At 42.2% G+C, this 22,527-nt stretch overlaps 1 protein-coding gene across 4 annotated transcripts; it reads left to right on the plus strand.

The window, feature by feature from the left end:
• Positions 1–1,791: 1,791 nt before the first annotated feature.
• Positions 1,792–16,918, plus strand: LOC120931390 (bone morphogenetic protein 7-like). 4 transcript variants are annotated; one of them, XM_040342784.1, is made up of 3 exons: positions 2,024–2,140; positions 2,223–2,380; positions 14,905–16,918. In XM_040342784.1, exon 3 carries the CDS (start codon positions 14,914–14,916, stop codon positions 16,192–16,194), a length of 1,281 nt encoding a protein of 426 aa, XP_040198718.1. In that variant the 5' UTR covers positions 2,024–2,140; positions 2,223–2,380; positions 14,905–14,913; the 3' UTR covers positions 16,195–16,918. The 4 variants fall into 4 exon arrangements, 3 of the variants coding, with proteins under 3 accessions (XP_040198718.1, XP_040198719.1, XP_040198720.1); XM_040342785.1 differs by having other exon boundaries at positions 2,024–2,136; XR_005747858.1 differs by lacking the exon at positions 14,905–16,918 and adding an exon at positions 9,407–9,447 and having other exon boundaries at positions 1,792–2,380.
• The last annotated feature ends 5,609 nt before the right edge of the window (positions 16,919–22,527 follow it).

Consider the following 22,527-nt stretch of genomic DNA (forward strand, 5'->3'; position numbering starts at 1 on the left):
CAGTGGATCGCAGAACGCGATTAGAATTGTGAGGTTCTATCTTGTCGCAAAGATATTGCGGCGCCTTCCCATGGATGCACTTATGTGTCAGGCAGAGTGCTTTAAATACAATTCTGTCTTTTACTGGCAGCAAGTGAAGGGTTCTCAGCGAAGGTGAGATTGATTCCCATGTCCTTTTCCCAGTCACAAGTCTGGCGGCCGTATTCTGTACGACTTGCAGACGAGCGATTTGGTACTTTGGGAGCCCGAGGTAAAGGGCGTTAGCATAGTCCAGTCTGGAATTCACGATTGTTCCCACCACGACTGCTACGTCTTCTTTGGGGATAAATGGAATAAGTCTGCGTAGTAGGCGCAACAAATGGTGCGATCCGCTGACTACTGACCCTATTTGTGCGTCCATTGTCATGAAGGTGTCAAAAATGACTCCTAGACTTTTGACTTTGGAGCTAGGGGTGATGATTTGGCCCAGAATGGGCGGCGGTGTCCAGGTTGTTGCCAGTTGACTGTTTCGGCTGGCGTGAAACATAAGAAGTTCTGTTTTGGAACTGTTGAGTTTAAGATAACTCTTAGTCATCCAGTTTTCTATTGAGAGACATTTCTCTAAACTGAGATGATGATCCTTTTTGTTGCAGATGCGAAAATACAGTTGCGTATCGTCTGCATAAGAGTGATAGAGTAGTTCTTGGCTACTGATAATATCAAAGAGAGGGCGAAGATAGATGTTGAAAAGCACCGGCGACAGGGGGGATCCTTGGGGGACTCCACATGGCACCGTGCGTTTTTCCGACGTGAAAGATCCCAGTTTCACTGTTTGTGATCGGTTTTCAAGAAAGGAGGAAAACCATGGTAAATCACCTTCTGCGATTCTGGCTACCTCGGCCAGTCGCATCAGTAACATTTTGTGGTCTACTGTGTCAAAGGCTGCGCTTAGGTCCAGCAGAACCAGGAGACAGGATTCTCCCATATCTTGCTAGGGGCTATTTCTTACCAAACAAATATTCAGAATCAGGAGTGCATCTTTACAAAAGTAGGTCACAGTTTACAAGTGACATCAGAATCAGCTCCGGCAGTGTCCTAATACTTGGGAATCGGGAAACTTTTTTGTTGCTGGGCATGGTGTGGTCACTAGAATGATGCACTTGAGTAGTGATTATATGTGTTGAAGTTCATAGAGGACTTAAAGGGGTTGTAAAGGTTCATTTTATTTTATTTTTTTTCTAAAAAGGTTCCTTTAAGCTAGTGCATTGTTGGTTCACTTACCTTTTCCTTCGATTTCCCTTCTAAATGTTTTTTTTTTTTTGTCTGCATTTCTCACTTCCTGTTTCTCCTCCAGTAAGCTTGCCCCATCATCTGAGCCGTTCTGGCTGGGGGTTAGTAAGCGTGCTCGCCCCCTCCCTTGGGACTACATCTCTGTGGGGAGACGCTGTGTGAACAGAGCGTCTCCCCACAGGGATGTAGTCCCAAGGAAGGGGGTGAGCACACTGACTAACCCCCAGCCAGAACGGCTCCGACGATGGCACAAGCTTACTAAGGAGAAACAGGAAGTGAGAAATGCAGACAAAGAAGAAAAAACTTTTAGAAGGAAAATCAAAGGAAAGGAAAAGGGTAAGTGAACCAACAATGCACTCGCTTAAATGAACCTATTTAGAAAATAAAAAGGAACCTTTACAACCCCTTAAACTCAAAATACATATTGGTATAGACATGCACATGTTGCCTTTTATCCTAGGTGATTTCCTCTGACCATAATGTATTTGGTATTTTCAAGAAAGCTAAGGTTCGACTTTATAATTTATGGTTCAGTTTGCTGTTTTACAATACTGTATGGTTCTACAAATGCACAATTGCGTCTCCATTGTTTCCTACTGTTTTTGTGCATGTGAATGCAAATTAGAAATCACCCCTACTGATTACAGAGGGGAATTCACTGTTTAGGGTCTACAAAGGTGTGTCAATGTTTTCCTTTTCAAGATTCCCACTTACACACAGGACCACTCTGACCCTTTTTTTAAAGTTTGTCATTTTCATATTTTCTTTTACATATATCCTGGATCAGTACAAAGCTGATTTACCACCTTCTTCAAAGAACTTCGCTAAACTGGAATCCCTGTGACTTGAGACCAATCTTCATCTCGTGTAGGTAACTACTTATCTCAACTGGTGCCCTGGAGATTCTTGCAAAACCTCTGCACAAAAGAAACCTTGCCTGTATCTGCATTTAGAAGCTCTGTTTTTGGAGAAGAGGAAACAATGATGTAGCCTGACCTGCAACATCATCAGAAAATACTGGGACAACGTTTCAATTGCTCAAGACTTATTACACAACCATTTTCTCTGATTCCTTACAGTGATCACCATCAGTGCAATCTGCAAACAAAATGTAAGTATAACTTGCACATTTTTTTTTTATTTTTTTATATATATATATATAATCACTGCTGTCGGTAATGTCAGAAAAAAAAAAAAAATATATATACATACATACATACATACATACATACATACATACATACATACATACATACATACAGAATAGTGTATTGGAGCAATTGCATACATTATCACATTGAACATCTTTCCCATAAAACTAGTGTGAGATAGCTAGCCTAATTGATTTTTTTTTTTTTTTTTTATATGTAGGTATACTGTAATTGCATGATTGCTCATACCACTGCTCTTGGTGCTATGTGATTAACCACAACATGTAGCAGGACTGTTAGGCCCCGTACAGACGACCGAACATGTCTGCTGAAACTGGTCCGCGGACCAGTTTCAGCATACATGTTCGGTCGTGTGTAGGCGCGAGCGGGCAGGATTCCAGCAAACATTTGCCCGCCGGGCCTTTTCCCAGCGGGCAAATATTTCCGGGCTTGTTTTAAAACAGCCCGCTGGAATCCTGTCCCCTCGGACATGTTCGGTCGTCTGTACAGACCTACCGTACATGTCCGAGAGCCCGCCATCCCTCGCATGCGTCGAATGACTTCGACGCATGCGTGTAAGCATTTAACTGGCAGGCCCGCCCACGTCGCCGTGTCATCGTCGCGGCGACGGCGCGGACACACCCCGCGTATTGTTTACGCGCGGATTTCTGTATGATGGTGAGTACAGCCACCATACAGAAATCCCCGGGCAGACATGTACGGTGAAAACGGTCCGACGGACCGGTTTCATCGTACATGTTTGCTTGTCTGTACCCGGCATTACAGGTAGTGTTCTATTTTAAGGCTATGTACACAGGGCAGCCAAATGTTCCCTTGTGGCTCACACATGAAAATCATATATAATGATTTCAGTATAAGAAAACATTAGGTACTGTAGCTAGAGAGTTTGGGGATTTGCAATCTACCAGTGCCAAATTGCTTCTTTAAATATGTATGTTATAAAAACCCTAAAGTGGAAAATACTGTGGCAACTTTCTAAAGATTTGTGATAAAGGTACTCCTGCTTAAAGTGTTACTAAAGCTTTGTTTAAAAAAAAAAAATAGAATAACTTGCCTATACTTGCCTGCTCTGTGCAATGGTTTTGCACAGAGCAGCCCCGATCCTCTTCTTCTGGGGTCCACCACAGGGGCGGATACAGAGTCTAGTCTCGGGAGGGGCACTGCCAGAAAATGTTTTTTGCAGGCAATTTATCTGGGGAAATAGCTGGTGTTAGTGCTTCAATTATCACGGCACCATGGTTGTTATGGTGTCAGGATGATTGAAGCGCATTATTTCTATTAATACATTGTAATATATAATGAAGTGGTTCAACTCGCCATAATGCAGAATCAGTGGGAGCCCTGAGCATGTCACTTGCCACGTCACCTGCCACACATTGGGGATTGTCATTTGCCTGCCACCAGATGCAGATGGTCACTTGCCACATTTTGTGGATTGTCACTTACCACACCTTGTGGATTGTCTCGTGCCACACCTTGCGGGTTGTCCCTTACCAGGTAGGGTGGTGTTTTGCTGATCTCTTGCTTCTTTGTCCCAGGGTTAGGCAGCAGAGAGATAATGTAATCTGTCTGCTGCCCACACTGCCTGCACAGTGAGGGTGGAAGTTACCGCAGGGATGCGGGCTGGTGGGAGATGATGATGTCATCTCTCTGCTCCCCTGCCCATTGGCTCGCTGATTGACCAGCTGCCCACACACACCTAGCCTGCTCTCTCATGTCTCGTAACACACCCACCCACACACACAGTCACCCGGAAGCCCAGCCAATCCGCTCTCTCACCTGCCCGCTCACAAACCGAGCTGCTCATTCTATCATCCGCCCGCGGAGCCACCCGCTCTGAGTGTCCAACAGAGCTCATCCGCCCCGGCCCGCAACAGATTTCTCGGGGTAGCAATTGCCCTGTCGCCCCCTGGATCCGCCCCTAGTGCACTGCCGGTGCTCCAGGCCCCTCCTCTTTGGCAGGTGCCCCCACGAAAAGCTATTTTTAATAGGGGGCACCTGTGAGTACTCACTCCCGAGTCTGGCTGCTGCGTCCATTCACACTGACAGCAGAACTTGGCCCCACCCCCTCTCCTATGTCATACATTTTAAATTGGAGCAGTGGGAGCCAATGGCTCCCGCTGCTGTCCATCTGTCCAATGAGGAGGGAGCATAGGCGCGCACAGTCTATTGCATTAGGGTGTGCACGCCAAAGCTCAAACGTGTGTGTGTGTGTGTGTGTATATATATATATATATTTTGTGTGTATTGTGGCGCCTGCCTTTATACGCACACATTTGTGAGGTCAGGCACTGATACTGAACAAGAAGGCCTGTCTAATTCATCCCAAAGGTGTTCTATTAGGTTGAGGTCAGGACTGTGCAGGCCAGTCAGGTTTCTCCACCCCAAACTTGCTAATCCATGTCTTTATGGACCTTTCTATTTGCACTGGTCCAGATCATTTGGTAGAGGGGGGATTGATGGTGTGGGGTTGTTTTTTAGGGGTTGGGCTTGGTTCCATTGAAGGGAACTCCTTGAGGTGTCGGCATACCAAGACATTTTGGACAATTTCATACTCTCAACTTTGTGGGAACAGTTTGGGGATGGCCCCTTCCTATTTCAACATGACTGCACACCAGTGAGAAAGGTCCATAAAGACAGATTTGGCAGGGGAGGTGGAAAATTTACTTCAGGTGCAATATGTCACATTTATAATAGTAACTAAAACATATAAAATTAAGTGTAACAATCTAAAAAATAAAAATTCCAAAGTGCTATAATGGTTTGAACCTCCCACACTAAAAAGTTGTTGCACTTGAAGTTTAATTTGTATTGCAATTATCTGAAGAGGTGTTTCCACCATACCTGCTAAGTTTTCATTTGGTATGTCTTGTTTTCAGTTTGATTTTAATTATATGTGATGTTACATATCACAGAGACCGGTATTGTGGTAATATTGAGGTTTCCATACATTGGAGGGTTCCACCATTATTACGTTATTGATTAGTAAATTAGCGCTGCACTTTTTTTATTTTTGTGGTGTGGGAACACACAACAGTGCTTAGTGGCAAGTCTTTTACTGACACTTTTTTTTATTTTATCTCCAGTAGTTTATAGTAAATAGTAGTGTGGTGATTACCTATTTTATACTAAGGATTGGCATGTGGCATTAATAAACATTAACATGTTTTAGTTATGCCCCACTAGGCCACCCCCCCCCCTTCCCCATGGACAATGTGCCTGGCTGCAGAGTCCATCTTCCCATCCCTGCACTTATAGGCAGCACTGATGGGCACTGATTGGCATTGATAGACTATACTGATTGGCAGCATTGATGGGCAGTTAAAAGCAGCATTTGACACTGATAGGCTGCACTGATTGGTAGCACTCATGGGCACCGATAGAGGAGAGGGGGGAGTTTCACAGGCAGCAGATCGTGAGACTTGCAAAATCCACACAGTATGTGAAACTGTCATGTATTGTAACTGCATGCAGGGAAAGAAACCAGCTGTCAAACTCGGCCATGATGTTGGGGAGGGGTGGGGCCTTTCAGCTGAGCCATTGTCTTCTCCCGGCAGGAGGGTTTTAGAAGGCAATTGTCGCTATCGGCTATAGCAGCCACTTTTGATAGTCAGAAGTGAATCTGGCAGGCTGGTTGTACCAAAGTTGATCGATCAACTTGCTACATTCTGCCTGCCCATTAATGGTTTGAATCTCGGCTGGCTTCTGATGAACCGGCCAAGATTCAAACGGTGTACGGCTGGCTTAACTCAACGCTTCCCTTTTATATATCACTCCCTATTGTCAAGATCCCCCTGACATCGTTGAAAATTCTGATCCTGCCACCTTAAAGTTTTGGGTGTTTTTACCCACCTTAAGGTGTTCCCACTCCTCACGCTGTATTCTCTGTAATTATAAAATAAAATACACATCCATTAGGCAGAGCAGGACTTCTCCCATACTGGCTCTCTTTCTGATATAAGTGTGCCTCCTGAACATCATAAAGCAATACAAATCCCAGTGGTATTAAAGTAAAATCTCTCTTTCCCGTCATTCATGGTGGGAATTCTGGCTGTGGTTGCCTCAATGCTGTATCCTGGCCTAGGTCAACAAGTCCAGGCCTAGGGCAACACTTTGCAAGGGGGCAGCACAAAAAAAGTCCCCGCTACACTGTTAGACTAATTTGTCTAACGCCCCTATAAAGCGGCTGAACTGCTTCCGGTATGTGGGTGATCGGCATTCCGCAACTGTGGGGGGGCTGGAGCACAAACCTTCCTCACTGTGCTATATGTTTCTGCTGCACCATTGGCATGATTATATGTTCTTAATCCTCTCCATAAAATTTTCAGAAATTTGTGCTTAACCACTTCCCGCCCGGTCAATAGTAAATTGACGTCCGGGAAGTGGTTGTGTAATCCTGTAATCTATTGACGTCCAGCAGGATAACATGCCAGCGTGTGCCCGTGGGGGTGCGCAGCGTGGCGATCTGTGATGCGAGGTGTCAGTCTGCCACCCTGCATCTCCGATCTCGGTAAAGACCCTCCGGCGGAGGCTCTTTACCACATGATCAGCCATTTCCAATCACGGCTGATCACGATGTAAACAGGAAGAGCCGCTGATCGGCTCTTCCTCCACTCGCGTCTCACAGATGCGAGTAGAAAAGAGCCGATCGGCGGCTCTCCTGATGGGGGGTTCGCGCTGATTGTTTATTAGCGCAGCCCCCCCTCGGATACCCACACTGGACCACCAGGGAAGCCGCCAGGACCACCAGGGAAGGGGGCAACAATAAAAAACAATAAAAAACAATAACAAAAAAAAGAATAGATGCCAATCAGTGCCCACGAATGGGAACTGACTGGCAACATGGGCACAATATGGGATAAACAAGTGATGCCCAGCAATGTCATCAGTGCCACCTCTCAGTGCCTATCCGTGCCCACCTATCAGTGCCGTCTCATCGGTGCCGCCTCATCGGTGCCCGTAATTGAAGAAAACATACTTATTTACAAAAAAAATTAACAGAAAAAATTACGTATTTTTTTCCAAATTTTCTGTCCTTTTTTTTTTTTTTTTTTTTTATTTGTTGCGCAAAATATAAAAATCGCAGAGGTGATCAAATACCACCAAAAGAAAGCTCCATTTGTGGGAACAAAATTATTAAAAAAATTGTTTGGGTACAGTGTAGCATGACAGCGCAATTGTCATTTAAAATGTGACAGCGCTGAAAGCTGAAAATTGGCTTGGGCAGAAAGGTGCATAAGTGCCTGGTATGGAAGTGGTTAAAGTAGAACTATAGGCAACACTTTTTCATTCTATAGCCCGTCAGTTTATTTGTTACCGTCACTGTCCCATTTCAGGTTTTTCCCTTCACTTCCTGCCACATAGCCAAACTGGAAGTGAGACGAAATCCATGCAAATTAGGGGAATCCATTCCCCCCCCCCCACCAGGCCCTCAGAACTAGTGTCCCATCTCAAAAATTTCAGGGCGGGTCTTAAACAGGAAGGGGTGGGCCATATTTAAATTAGGGGGTGCATGAGTTTAGTCAGGCCTAGGGCAGCACAAAACCTAACTATACTACTGGGTTACCTATAGTCCAGAACTAAATAATACTAACATGGAGGTATAAAAAAAAAAGAAGAAAACTCTGAATGTTTTAAGGTGTAAAAAAAATGGCTCATGGCACTCATTACTAGACTGCAAAGAATGAAGAAAACTGCCTGCATGGACTCCTTCAAATACTGAAAGGCAGCATTCTGGTTTATACTTTCCAAATGCATCAATACACACATGCATTCAAAGGCAATCTGATTAATATATTAAGATATAATATTATATTTTTTGCCACCCCTTTACCAAAATTATTTTATGTCATGCCAACAAATTTACTACCATGATCATCTCATGGTGGAAGCATTTGCTGGTGAAATATGTTTATTACATACATGATAAAATGTAATTCCGGGAATTGAACTCTCTGAAATCGGTTTAAAGTCTATATGCAGCCAAAATGCATTTTTTGAATGGAAGGGTTAACATCAGTCAACTTAATTTTAGACTGGATTCACACCTATGCATTTTTAGTGCTTTTTGCATGTTGCAGCTTTGTACTACAGTCCATTTAATATGGTTTCCTATGAAACCCGTTCTGTAGTGCAAATATGCAAAAAGCATTAAAAATGCATAGGTGTGAATCCAGCCTTAGATTTGCCCTCTGTCTTCCGTGGTGACCATTGTAACCAAAACAAAGTGTTGTGAAACCCCACATTTTTGTGTTTACCATAAACGGAGATAAGGATACATTTTCAAATGGTGAAAAGAGTTTAAAGGGGTTGTAAAGGTAAATGTTTTTTCACCTTAATGCATCCTATGCATTAAGGTGAAAAAACATCCGACTGTACCGCCCCCCCCGAACCCCCGTTTTTACTTACCTCACCCCTCGAAAGTCCCGTGCGCATCCTTGTGATCTTCTTCGTTTCCCAGCCTGGCCGTTGATTGGCTATGCTGGACGGATTGATAGCAGCGCAGCCATTGGCTGGAGCTGCTGTCAATCACATTCGATGACGTGGCGCGCCGGGGGCGGGTCCGAGTGATACAGTCGGCGGCTATGCCCACCGCTGTATCACGGGAGCGCGCCCGCAAAAGCTTTCCACCATGCGAGCTCGCTCGCATGAAGGTGGAAAGCTTTTGCGAGGAGGAGCCGAGACAGCTGCCGAGGGACCCCAGAAGACCGGATTCGGGGACACTCTGTGCAAAACGAGCTGCACAGTGGTAAGGTAAGTATAACATGTTTGTTATTTTAAAAAAAATATATATTTATGCCTTTTGTGTCCCTTTTTTAAAGGGGGTTGTAAAGGTTTGTTTTTTATTTTCTAAATAGGTTCCTTTAAGCTAGTGCATTGTTGGTTCACTAACCTTTTCCTTCGAATTTTTCCCTTCTAAATTTTTTTTTCTTTGTCTGAATTTCTCACTTCCTGTTTCTCATCAGTAAACTTTCCCCCATCATCCGAGCGGTGGAAAGTCGATCAGAACAGCTTACTGAGGAGGAACAGGAAGTGATAATTCAGACAAAGAGAAAAAAACATTTAGAAGACAAATCGAAGGAAAAGGTACGTGATGCAGAGTGGTGCAGTGAGTAGCACTTTCGCCTAGCAGCAAAAGGGTCGCTGGTTCGAATCCCGAACACGACACCATCTGCCTGGAGTTTGCATGTTCTCCCTGTGCATGCGTGGGTTTCCTCCGGGTACTCCGAATTCCTCCCACACTCCAAAGACATGCTGGTAGGTAAATTTGGATCTTGTCCAAATTGACCCAGTATATATATGTATATCTGTGTGTATGACTGTGTCACTAGCGTGTCACTATCCTATGGGGTAAAATGACCGCACCAGCCAAGCAGACTCTGGCTGGAAAAAGCGCCCAGAGGCGATTCAGTTCGCATGAGTTGCGCTATACAAGTCATTCATTCATTCATTCATTCATTCATTCATTCAACCAACAATGCACTAGCTTAAAGGAACCTATTTAGAAAATAAAAAAACGAACCTTTGCAACCCCTTTAAAAGGAGGATTCCCCTTACTTTGTACAGCTTTCCTCATGTTTTCTGTTGCGTCTCTGGAACAGAACATGAAGGAAAATCTCCCCAATTGGACACAGGTAGCAAAAATAAATTTGAATCCTATCTATACCCACATAAACACTTCAGTTAATAGGTGTATTATTTAACATGTGTAATACTGGTCAGTGTATCAACCTAGTTTGAATCTGAATGATCCGTGTTTGGAAATCTGTCAGTACACAATGAAGGGTGGCAGTGCTTGATTTGTGTTTTTATTGTTTTGTCCTTTTTATACACACATACAATAGGTAGGAGAAAGTTGAGTAACAATTAAACTTTCCTAGTGTAACTAAAGACCTTTCTACAAAAATCTGTTTTGATATATAACGTTCATTTGTTGATAGGAAGCAACCTACTTAGTGATTGAATTGTTCTTTACATCATTATATTTTCCTCCAAGACATTGCTATTGAAACATTGTAAAGCTATTTCACTGCACAGAAGCTTGATTTTTGAATAAACTGAGCTGTGCATAGCCAAGGTCACTGGCTCATTCAAATGAAGCTTCACATGATCTTACTCCTTTACTGGGTGGATTACAGGATCATGGAAATGGAGAGGCCAAGGGAAAAAAAGCACAAAGAAGATACATTACAACGTCTAACTCCATGGGAATGTATTTAATGAGATGCAATGTGTAAATACTTTGCTTCTGAATACACAATGATTCCAGGCCTTGTGATTAGCCATTGGATGGTAGCTCATCCTAGTAATGTGTGAACAGATGTTGATGTTTTCAGTTTAGTCATAAAAGCAGTATTGTGGTTGTGACATCAAATTTGCAGTTCAAGGCAACAGATGCGAATGTGAAAATACGCAGGCACAAAAAGCATTGAAGCCCAAATAATGTTCTTGGGAATCTTGCTGAAGTTTGTTTTACAGACTATACGAACAATGTGCTTTTTTTTCCTCCTAGTAGTACCTAAATCTGGGGCAGAGCACTAAACTTTTTGAATGAATAAAAAAAAAAAAACTCTTGCTTCTAAATGTCACACAACTCTAAAAACAATTCAAGAAAAGCAATCCTTTCTTTAACCTCTTCAGGCCTGGAGGATTTGGCTGCCAAATGACAGGGCCACTTTTTGCGATTCGGCACTGCGTCGCTTTAACTCACAATTGCGCGGTTGTGCGATGTTGCTCCCAAACAAGATTTTTCACACAAATAGGGCCAGATCCTCAAAAGGGATACGACGGTGTATCTACTGATACGCCGTTGTATCCCTGTTTCTATCTGTGGAACTGATCCACAGAATCAGTTTCACATATATAGACAGAAGATCCGACATGTGTAAGGGACTTGCACTGTCGGATCTAAGGATGCAGTACCGCAGCCGCCGCTGGGGGCATTTCTCATTGAAGTGCCGCTTCGGCTATGCAAATTGGCACTTACGGAGATCCACGAAGCTTTTACTCTTCATTTTTTCTCCGTAAGTATTAGTTTGCCGTCGCAATATTAGGTAAAAGTAGACCCTTCTATCCCGCGTCGCCGTCTTTTTTTTCTTTTTTTTTTTCAATTTTTTTTTTTCCGCCGCAACTCGTATTTTTTTTTTTTTTACGCCCGTCGCTATTCTCAAAACCCGGTGCAACGTAAAACCGCACAAAGCACGTCGGGAAAATGATGTCGTGAGCATGCGCAGTACGGCGGGAGCGCGCCTAATTTAAATGGGACTCACCCCATTAAATTAGGAACGCCTTGCGCCGGCCGGATTTAAGTTACACAGCCGAAAATTTCTAGGTAAGTGCTTTGTGGATCGGGCACTTAGGTAGAAATTTTCCGGCGGTGTAACTTAAATTGAAAAAGTTACGTTGCGCCGGGTTTTTGTGGATCTGGCCCATAGAGCTTTCTTTTGGTGGTATTTGATCACCTCCTGTGTTTTTTATTTTTTGCGCTATAAACAAAAATAGAGTGGCAATTTTGAAAAAAAGCTATATTACTTTTTGCTATAATAAATATCCCCCAAAAAATATATAAAAAAAAAACATTTTTTTTCTCCAGTTTAGGCCAAAACGCATTCTTCATATTTTTGGTAAAAAGTTATAACCTCTACAAAATAGGGGAACGTAATGGCGACGATCAGCAATTATTATCGTGACTGCGACATTATGGTGGACACTTTTGACGCTGTTTTGGGACCATTTACCTTTATACTGCGATCAGTGCTATAAAAATGCACCGATTACTGTATAAATGTGACTGGCAGGGAAGGGGTTAACCACTAGGGGGCTAGGAAGGGGGTTAAGTGTGTCCTAGGGAGTGATTGTAACTGTGTGGGGATGGGGCTTACTGTTACAGGACACTGATCGCTGCTCCCAATGAGAGGGAGCAGACGATCAGTGTCCTGTCACTGGGCAGAACAGGGAGATGCCTTGTTTACAAAGGCATCCCCCCGTTCTGCCATTCTGTGACCTGATCGCAGAAAACATCGAGTCCCGCGGGCATGGTCACGGAGACCACGGCGAGCCCGCACGCTAGGCGGCAGATTCAAAGAAATTGCCAGCCTGTGCCATTCTTCTGACGTTTAAGTGCGTGAGGCAGTCGGCAAGCATTTAAAAAGAACACTGTTTAAGGCCTTCCATTGCTCTCATCGTCATGCGCACATGGAAGGTTTCATTATTTTAAGAACAGTGTAGAGGTCTTTCCACCTATAACCAATGGAGGATTTCCCTCTAAGTTCCCCAATGGACAATAGTGGGGGGGTGGACACAGATGCAGCTTGGTAATCTGCATTTTACCAAATCTGCCATCCTTAAGCCTGGTACACACAATGGGGTAGATTCACGTAGAATGGCGTATTTTTGTGCGGGCGTAACGTATCCTATTTACGTTACGCCTCTGCAACTTTTAAAGGCAAGTGCCGTATTCTCAAAAGAAAGTTGCGGTGGCGTAGCGTAAATAGGCCGGAGTAAGCCCGCCTAATTCAAATTGTGAAGAGGTGGGCATGTGTTATGTAAATTAACCCTAACCTGACGTGATTGACGTTTTTCACGGACGGCCCATGCACCGTCCATGGAATTTCCCAGTGTGCATTGCTCCAAAGTACGCCACAAGGACGTCATTGGTTTCTACGTGAATGTAAATGACGTCCAGCCCCATTCACGGACGACTTGCGCAAACAACGTTAATTTTTCAAATTTCGTCGCGGGAACGACGGCCATACTTAACATTGGTACGCCGCATATACGCCTCATATAGCAGGGGTAACTTTACGCCAGGAAAAGCCTAACGTAAACGGCGTAACTGTACTGCATCGGCCAGGCGTACGTTCGCGTATCTAGCTGATTTACATATTCTAGGCGTAAATCAGCGTACACGCCTCTAGCGGCCAGCGTAAATATGCAGTTAAGATCCGACGGCGTAAGAGACTTACGCCGGTCGGATCTAACAGAAATCTATGCGTAACTGATTCTAAGAATCGGGCGCATAGATGCGACCGGCCAGACTCCGAGATACGACGGCGTATCTGGAGATACGCCGTCGTATCTCCTTTGTGAATCTACCCCATTGAGATTATCGAACGAATGATCATCTTTTTATTTTTGCATGCTTAGCCTCCATATCGAAAATGAATAGGGTACTAAAGTATATGAATTCTCATACGACAGAATAAAAATTCGGAAGTGATGCAATGTATTTATATTGTATTTTCAGATGAAAACTGTACTGGTCAAAGAAAAATCATATGATCTGGTATCATATGGGGGAACAAACTTCATCAAAACATTTTGGTCAAAAATAAACGATCAGATTATATTTTGTGGAACGATATTCTGATCGTTTTTTTACAGTGCTTTACAGACAAAATTCTTGTATGTAGAAATGTAAGCTTCCGTCACTTACAATGGCAGTTTCACTTCATATATGACTTCTGTGTATTTACATATAATTAAACATTTCTATATGTAAAAATTGTAACAGTATAGATGTGTGAAAAGCAGCTAACATTGTGCAAATCGGAAAGCTGCACTAAAAAAAGTGCAATCAGTGCAGTCCACATGTATAATGTTTAGAACGTTGATTCCAGGAAAAGCAGCCACAATTGTCCGAACATAAGAATTAATCCAGTGTATACATGTCTGAATTGGACTCTTCTTGTAGTTCAGTAAACCAGATTTCCTCCACAACATAAACGCGTGGTCCCAATGGTATTAAACTCCAGTAGCTGTTCCTTCACTCCAGAAATGTATTAAAGCTGACTTCCAGGTATGTTCTAGCTTGAACCAATGCAAATATACACGTTCCCTACCTGGCTAATCCAGTGGAAGCAGAGAATCACTGTTATAAGCACTGTTACTACAGTGATCCTCGCTGTCTTCCACACCCCATACCTGGGATGCATAGTGAATACAGTGGGTTAATCACTCTGTATGGGCATCATTTGTAGAATGTATTCATTGAGAAAAATGCAAGGCAACGCATTCTTGTACTCTGGACTAGGTGGAGAAGCATGCAGTGATGTCATACTATTCACCTTATCCAATCAGAGAATGCCTTAAATTCATTGAGGAAAGACATGAGGTGTTCTCTGGTGCCCGTGCCAAGCTGGTAACCACCTGTGGTTACTATGCAATAGGGCAGTCACTTGGCATGAGACCCAGAAGCGAGGATCATATATGTCCTGTAAGAAAAATACATTTTTTTTTTTTTTTTTTTTTTTTTTTAGATAGTCTTCCTGGAGTTTTTACATTCCCATGTCCTGAAGACATGGGAATGTAAAAACTTCTTGAAATGAACAAAAGTCCATTGACAAATGCCGCAAATTTTCCAACAAAACCAGGATATCTATTCTAAGAAATGTATTTTTAAGGTGGCACTGAATTTTTATGCCTTCGATTTGAGTTTTCATTGCATGTTCTCTCTCTATTACAGTAAGGCCCTATGGAAATGACTGTTGAGGTTGGCAGCAGCAGAAGAACCGTCATATTCATATTTTTCTACTTTTCTATGAAACTCATAACATCAGATGGAATGGTTAAAGATGATGTGCACTCCAGCTTTGTCAAGTGGCGGCTACAGAACCCTGAACGCAGAGAGATGCAGAGAGAGATTTTATCTATTTTAGGCTTGCCCCATAGACCAAGACCTTACTTGCATGAGAAGAAGACCTCTGCACCAATATTCATGATGAATCTCTACAATTCAATAAGTATCAATGAAGAGAGAAAAGATAATTTTCAGTACTTCAATTTTTTTACCAAGTATGATCCTTCCCTTGTCCATCTTCATGAAAACCACTTTCTTGCTGATGCAGATTTTGTCATGAGTTTTGTTAACCTAATGGAGAATGACACCAAATTCTGTCACCAGTGCTACAGCAAAGAGTTTAGGTTTGATCTTGCTGATGTTCCAGTTGGAGAGCAAATGATGGCAGCTGAGTTGCGCATATATAAAGATCCAACCAACCATAATGAAACCTACCGGATCAGCATCTACCAAGTGCTTCGGGAACATACTAGTCGGCTGTTAAAGCTGGACAGCCAATTAATCCAGCCAGGTGAAGAAAGTGGATGGTTGACATTTGACATTACTGCATCAAGCAATGATTGGGTAGTTAATCCTCAGGACAACCTTGGACTACAAATGAGAATAGAAACTCTGGGGAGGAAAAGTGTTAAACCTCAATCAGTGGGTCTAGTTGACAGAAATGGACCACAGGAGAAGCAGCCATTTATGGTCGCATTTTTTAAAACTGCAACAATTCACCTACGTAATATTCGTTCTGTGAGCAGTAAACATAGAAACCAAGATAAAAAGGCAGTAAAGGAAAAAAACGTTCCATTAGTCAATATTACAGAGAGCTTTATGGGTAGCAGCCCTAGTAATAGTGGGCACCGATTCTTAAAACAGGCCTGCAAAAAGCATGAACTGTATGTGAGTTTTCGTGACCTTGGCTGGCAAGATTGGATAATCGCCCCAGAAGGATATGCCGCTTACTACTGTGAAGGAGAATGTGCTTTTCCACTCAACTCTTACATGAATGCCACTAATCACGCAATTGTTCAGACCTTGGTTCACTTCATTAATCCTGAAACTGTTCCAAAGCCATGTTGTGTCCCTAAAGAACTTCAGGGAATCTCTGTCTTGTATTTTGACGACAGTTCCAATGTTATATTAAAGAAGTATAGAAACATGGTGGTGGGATCATGTGGCTGCCACTAGAATCACAGATGATGCAACTAAAACCTGGAATCTGAAACTTGATTTCATGTTTTATTTTTTAAGAGCCACTGCATGTTTATATGGAATTGTTTTCCTTAGACTTGGTATTTTATGATGAAGAACAAAGCAACATTATGTTGTTTTTTTTTTTTATAGAAACAACCTTTCATAAGTTTTTTATCAAATGCAATATTACAGTGTTAAATTCTGTAACTCATAAATGTATAGTCGTGTTTAAAGGTTTAATCATGGTGATCTGTCTTTTATTGTATAGAAAATAAAATATCATACCACACATGAAATAAAAATGCACAATTTCCATGCATCTTACCTCTATTATTGACAGAGCAGTCTCACTCTAATCGATTGTATGTCTGCAAATCCTGATATCCATATAGAACATATGTGTAACTAATTCAATTCCAAGGCATAGCAGTCTTAAAGCACAAAGTTTGAACGCTCTTTAACAGATTAGGATGGGACCAGAATTTAAACCACATCATGATTATTTAGGTCCTTTTAAGAAATGTGTGATTTTGGTTTATTTTATGTTTTAATAATTGTAAATGGTGATTGTCAATCACTGGATACAGCTTTGATTTACAGTAGCAGAGCATTAAACCCTTAAAATGAAACTAAATATACTTTTTTGCAAAAATAATCCACACGCATACACAATTTTACCTTTTACAAAAAATAAAATAAATTGCATTGCTTTAAAGCATCACCAGATCCTGGGTGTAACTCCACGGTCCTGCAGATGGTCTGTACCTTCAAAATAGCTAGGCAGTAACACTGTGACAGAAGGAATTGATGAACTACCGCAGCGCTCGGCAGCACCAAAGGCTGTCAGACATTGTAGTTTTCCCGTTCATGGAACACTGTAAATGGATGCAATGGTTGGGCGGGCGGAGCCCCTCATGGCCAAGTTTTTTTGCAGATTGACAGCTAGTGGAGGGGATACTTTGCTAGCTGTAAGACTGGGGGAATGGGGTTGATGTATCTGTAACATGTTACACCCTGAATAAGGATGTAACATATTACAAAAGGTAAACGTATCCTTCAATGACCCTGTAATCAATTTTTTTAAGAAAACTACGTACTGTTTGTTTGTTTTGTTTTTTTGCCTCCTTGCAAGATAACCCTGTGGGCTCCCAAAATTGTTCTTTGTTTTCCCACTCGCTTCAATTTCTTTGAAATGAGCTAGCTAGACCATGGGTCTTCAAACTACGGCCCTCCAGTTGTTCAGGAACTACAATTCCCATCATGCTTAGTCATGTCTGTGAATGTCAGTGTTTTACAATGCCTCATGGGAGGTGTAGTTCTGCAACAGTTGGAGGGCCGTAGTTTGAGGATCCCTGGGCTAGATGTTCGATGTGGTCATGTACACTACTCATCCCAGACTATGTAGACCATAGTCCCACTTGCATCTTGGGAGTGAGATCTTTTTTTTATTGGATGTGTTTATATAGCAGAAAGTAAAAAATTTTCAAAATTGTCAGTACTTTTTTGTTTTATAGCACAAAAAATAAAAACTGCAGAGGCGACAAACACCACCAAAAGAAAACTCTATTTGTGAGGAAAAAAAATTGACATCAATTTTGCTTGGAAACAGCGTTGCACCACCACGCAATTGTCATTTAAAGCAGTGCCGTATCCCAAAAATGGCTCGCACAGGAAGGGGGTAAAACCTTCCGGAGCCAAAGTGGTTAATATTATAGGCTGATAAAGAGGGATTTTTTTTTTTTTTTTTTCAATTGACAATTACAGTATTAAACACGGCTACTTTCGGACTGTATTGGCATCTTCAATGCCATCTGCAAGATAAAAGCTTATTTTGTCAAAGAAGTTACAAACTTTTCCTGTGGAAGACTAAAAAATTAGAACTGATCTTCAAAAACGTTTTAAATGTAGTTTTGTGTGGGGGGGAGCATTAGGGCACCTTGCATGTAAAAGTATCTGCCTTTCTGCTTAATGTCCAATGAAGGGAGGTATCCCTAGTGGTCACCTACACTCACTGAAATTACTGCCTCAGTGCTAAAATATTCCCTGTAGAACTGACTCGCACAAAGCTTGGATGTTTCTTGTTGGACACGGACAGGCTTTTTTTTTTTCCCTCTTAGCACTTTCTGCAAAAAAAAATCTGAACATAAACTAGATAAAAGTGATTTCTAGATAGCTCAGTACTCGGATCTTCAACTCTTAATTTATTCTTCACATCACATAAAGTTTTTTTTTCTCCGGTAGTTTGAGACTCTCATCAATAAAATTGGCGCATTATTTTATGATTAAATGCTTGAGCATGCAATTCAAAGAGCTACAGATCTAAATGCCCAGGAGAGCATTCGTCAATTTCAAACCTGAGTCTGTTCGTATTCTCAATGCTTCCTTACCTGCTGTATAATATATAGCAGTGCATGGGTAAGTGTGCCTTTCTTTACTCTATACTGCAGTTGTCTTCTCATGTGTTCTAATTATTTTTCACATCAAGAAAATAAAATACTTTACAAATTTTACTGAAGAGGATTAATGCATCATTATTGCCTATTCTGTTCAGTGAACTGTGGTATGTATTATAGCAGCTTCTATAATCTTTGATCATTGTCTGACAAAAGCACTAGTCTTGCTTTAAAGAGGATCCATAAGCTATATATATATATATAAAAACTTGTGAAAAGGAACAGCTAAATGTAAATCTTATCAGTTTGTGAATTTTTCAAAAACCTTGTTCCTGTTTGCATTCTCGTCTGAGTGACAGTATTATGCCTGGTACACACAATGAGATTATCGGATCAATGATCCGCCATTTTTTTTGCATGCTAGTCACATATCAAAAATAGAGTTTACTACACTAATGAAAATTCCTGTACGACAGAATACTAATTTGTAAGTGATGTAGTGTATCTGTATTGTATTTTTGAATGACAACTGTACTGATTAAATGAAAATAAATAATATTGGGTGAGCTGTCGTGATCAGCTCTAGAAAGCTGTGTACTAATGATCAGATTCTCATATGATCGCTTCGAATGCGGTATTCTTCGTACGATTTTCTGATTGTCTGTATGGGCCATTAGAGACTGCAGAGGGTCTACCACTTCCTGCCCAATTATGTCATTCACTTTGAGTGGGGATATCTGATGCTCCATGACCCCATTAAACTTTTCAGATGTTTGGATAATACAGATGCTTCCGCCTCCTCCATAGTCACTTCTCCACTCAGCCGCATAAACATGAAATAAATTCACCATCGTGTTGTATCCTGAAAAAGATCAGTTTTTATTGCTAAAAAAACTCCCGACGAAACACATTTGTTCGGTGCTCACAGTGTGCCAGACTATAACAGCATGTAACAGTATGTAGATTATTCTTTCAACCAGTGGACCTCCCAAGGTGTATGTTGCTGCAATTCCTTGATCTCCAAATATTGTGATGTAATCGGGTCCCTCCCCTGCATGTTGCACCACAGGGTTATGTGGCTTCCTCAGGGGGATAGCGGAAGTTTATTGTCCCGAGAACTATCTTTTAACACACAGTGCTAAGAAAAATAGGCCTCCTGTCAATTGATGCCAAAAAGGCATGGATACATTTATAGAGGCATTACATGCTAAACCATTTGTCCGAGTGAATGGGACCCTGTCGTGACCATTTGTTTCACACAATGGGACACGGCAAGGATGCCTGCTCTCTCCCTTGCTATTTTTACTGTCCCTGGTACTTCTTTTAGCAATGTTTCAAACAAATCAAGAGATAGAGGGCATAGAAATATCTGGGAAAGAACATTAAAGTATCTGCATTTGCAGATGATATTATGTTCTATGTATCTAATCCAAGCAAAATGTTGCCTATTATCCTAATAGAACAAAAAAAAAACGTATTCATTCCTTGATTATTTCCCGCCTTGTCTAAAGGCTGTCCCCTAGTTACAAACATTCGACATTCGACTTACAAACAACTCCTACTTACAAATGGAAGGCGACCACAGCAAGTGAGAGGAAATCTTTGCCTAGGAAGGGAAATTCACTCCTGTAAGTGTCATTATGGGAAAAAAAGTGTCTCCACCGATGCTTCATCCCCAAGGCTTGTTTCCAGCAACCCAACATTTTCAAAATCCATAATTTCATTGGGATAGAAAGTGAGATGAAATCTTCTGAACAGGGGCACAGACAGCAAAACACATTACAGGGGTGCTAACCCTTCCCTATGCTATCCAAAAAGCTTGGCTGGAGCCACAAAAAATGTACCTGTTCTGACTTACAAACAGATTCAACTTAAGAACAAACCTACAGACCCTATCTTGTTTGTAACCCAGGGACCGCCTGTACTGTAACAGTAGAAATATTTGCCAGCACATCATGGAACAATGTAAATAGCGTCCAAACAGATGTTTTATTGCATGATCACAACACAAAGAAAGTGCGCTTTCTTTGTGTTGTGATCATGCAATAAAACATCCGTTTGGATGCTATTTACGTCGTTCCATGGTGTGCTGGCAAATATTTCTACTTTAACGTGTACCAGTATCCAGCTGGTTGTTGCTACAAGCACCCAAACACAAGAGTGGATCCAGGAAAGTGTGCGATGGGAATATGAAGTACGCCTGTACTGTAACTACCTCCTCACTGGCCTACCTTTACACAGGCTATCCCACCTTCAGTCAATCATGAATGCTGCTGCCAGACTAATACACCTTACTAACAGATCTGTGACTTCTGCTACTCTCTGCCAAGCGCTGGCTTCCCTTACCCCATCGTATGAAATTCAAAATACTAACCACAATATACAAGACCATCCACAACATCACCTTCAGCTACATTACCAACCTCATCTGCAGATATTGCCCAAATCGTCCTCTCTGCTCCTCCAACTCTCTAGCTCTTTTGTTACTGCCTCCCATGCCCACATTCAGGACTTCTACAGAGCCTCTCCCATCCTCGGGAACTCCCTGCCTCAGTATGTCTGGTCAGCTCTTCGCCTGTCCGCCTTTTAGGCAATCCTTTAAAGATCATTTATTCAGGGAAACCTACCCCACCTAAGAACTGTACTTTTTCATCCCTCCATCAGATCATCCCCTGCAGCCAATACCTTTTCCATCACCTCTCCCTCCCTTTAGATTGTAAGCTCCATGAGCTGGGCCCTCCTATTCCTTCTGTATTGAATTTGTACTGTCCCTCCTTTTTATTGTAATGTGCTGTGTAAACTGTTGGCGCTATATAAATCCCTGTATTATAATAATAATAATAATAATGAAAAGATATGGGGAGATCTCAAATTTAAAGTAAAGTATGGAATATTAAACATCTCTGTTCCACAAGGAGAACTTGGGGTTCTTGGACCTTTTTATACCCATTTGGATTGAAACAGAGTAACCATTCAAATACGGTTTAATTCTAGTGGTAGGTTTTTCTTTTTGGGTAGGATAAATGTGATTAAATGGTGATTCTTCTAAAGGCTCTCAGGCTCTTCCGATAAATATACCAGAGGGGCATTTTTAAACCCTTAGGTTATTGTTTAGGACAGGGGTGTCCAAATTTTTTCAAAGAGGGCCAGATTTGATGAAGTGAACATGCACGAGGGCTGATCATTTTGCCTGACATTCTTTGAAACATTAAAATTCGGTCTAAGTGTGTTCGTCCGAGCACTAATACACTGCCCAACAAGAATTATCTAGCCTTTGTGGCTGTGTGTGGTGAAGAGATGAGCTTGGTGTGTTATTTGGATATATCGTATTTATCAGGGTATAAGACGCACCTTCACTTTAGGAGGGAAGTTTCAGAAAAAATAAATACATTTTAAAGAAAGAACTGTAAAGCAAAATTAGGATCAATGCCATCTGCAGACCCACCATTGCCATGAATGCAGCACCCCTATTGCCATCAGTGCAGAACCCACCATTGCCAGAAACACAGCCAGGAACGCAGCACCCACCATTGCCAGGTACGCTGCACCCACCATTGACAGGAACGCAGCACCCTCCACTGCCAGGAACACTTCACCCACAATTGCCAGGGACACAACCAAGAATACAGCACCCACAATTGCCAGGAACACAGCCAGGAACGCAGCACCCACCCTTGCCAGGAACACAGCCAGGAACGCAGCACCCACCACTGCCAGGAACGCAGCACCCACAATTGCCAGGAACACAGCCAGGAACGCAGCACCACTGCCAGGAATGCAGCAACCACAATGGCCAGGAATACAGCCAGGAACGCAGCACCCACAATTACCAGGAACACAGCCAGGAACGCAGCACCCACCACTGCCAGGAACACAGCCAGGATCACAGCACCCACAATTTCCAGGAACATAGCCAGGAATGCAGCACCCACAA

Source organism: Rana temporaria, chromosome 3, assembly GCF_905171775.1.
Source record: "Rana temporaria chromosome 3, aRanTem1.1, whole genome shotgun sequence".
NCBI classification, from domain to species: Eukaryota; Metazoa; Chordata; class Amphibia; order Anura; family Ranidae; genus Rana; species Rana temporaria.

Coding starts and splice junctions, on each gene's coding strand:
- LOC120931390 (XM_040342784.1), top strand. CDS start 14,914: ATGGAAATGACTGTTGAGGTTGGCAGCAGCAGAAGAACCGTCATATTC.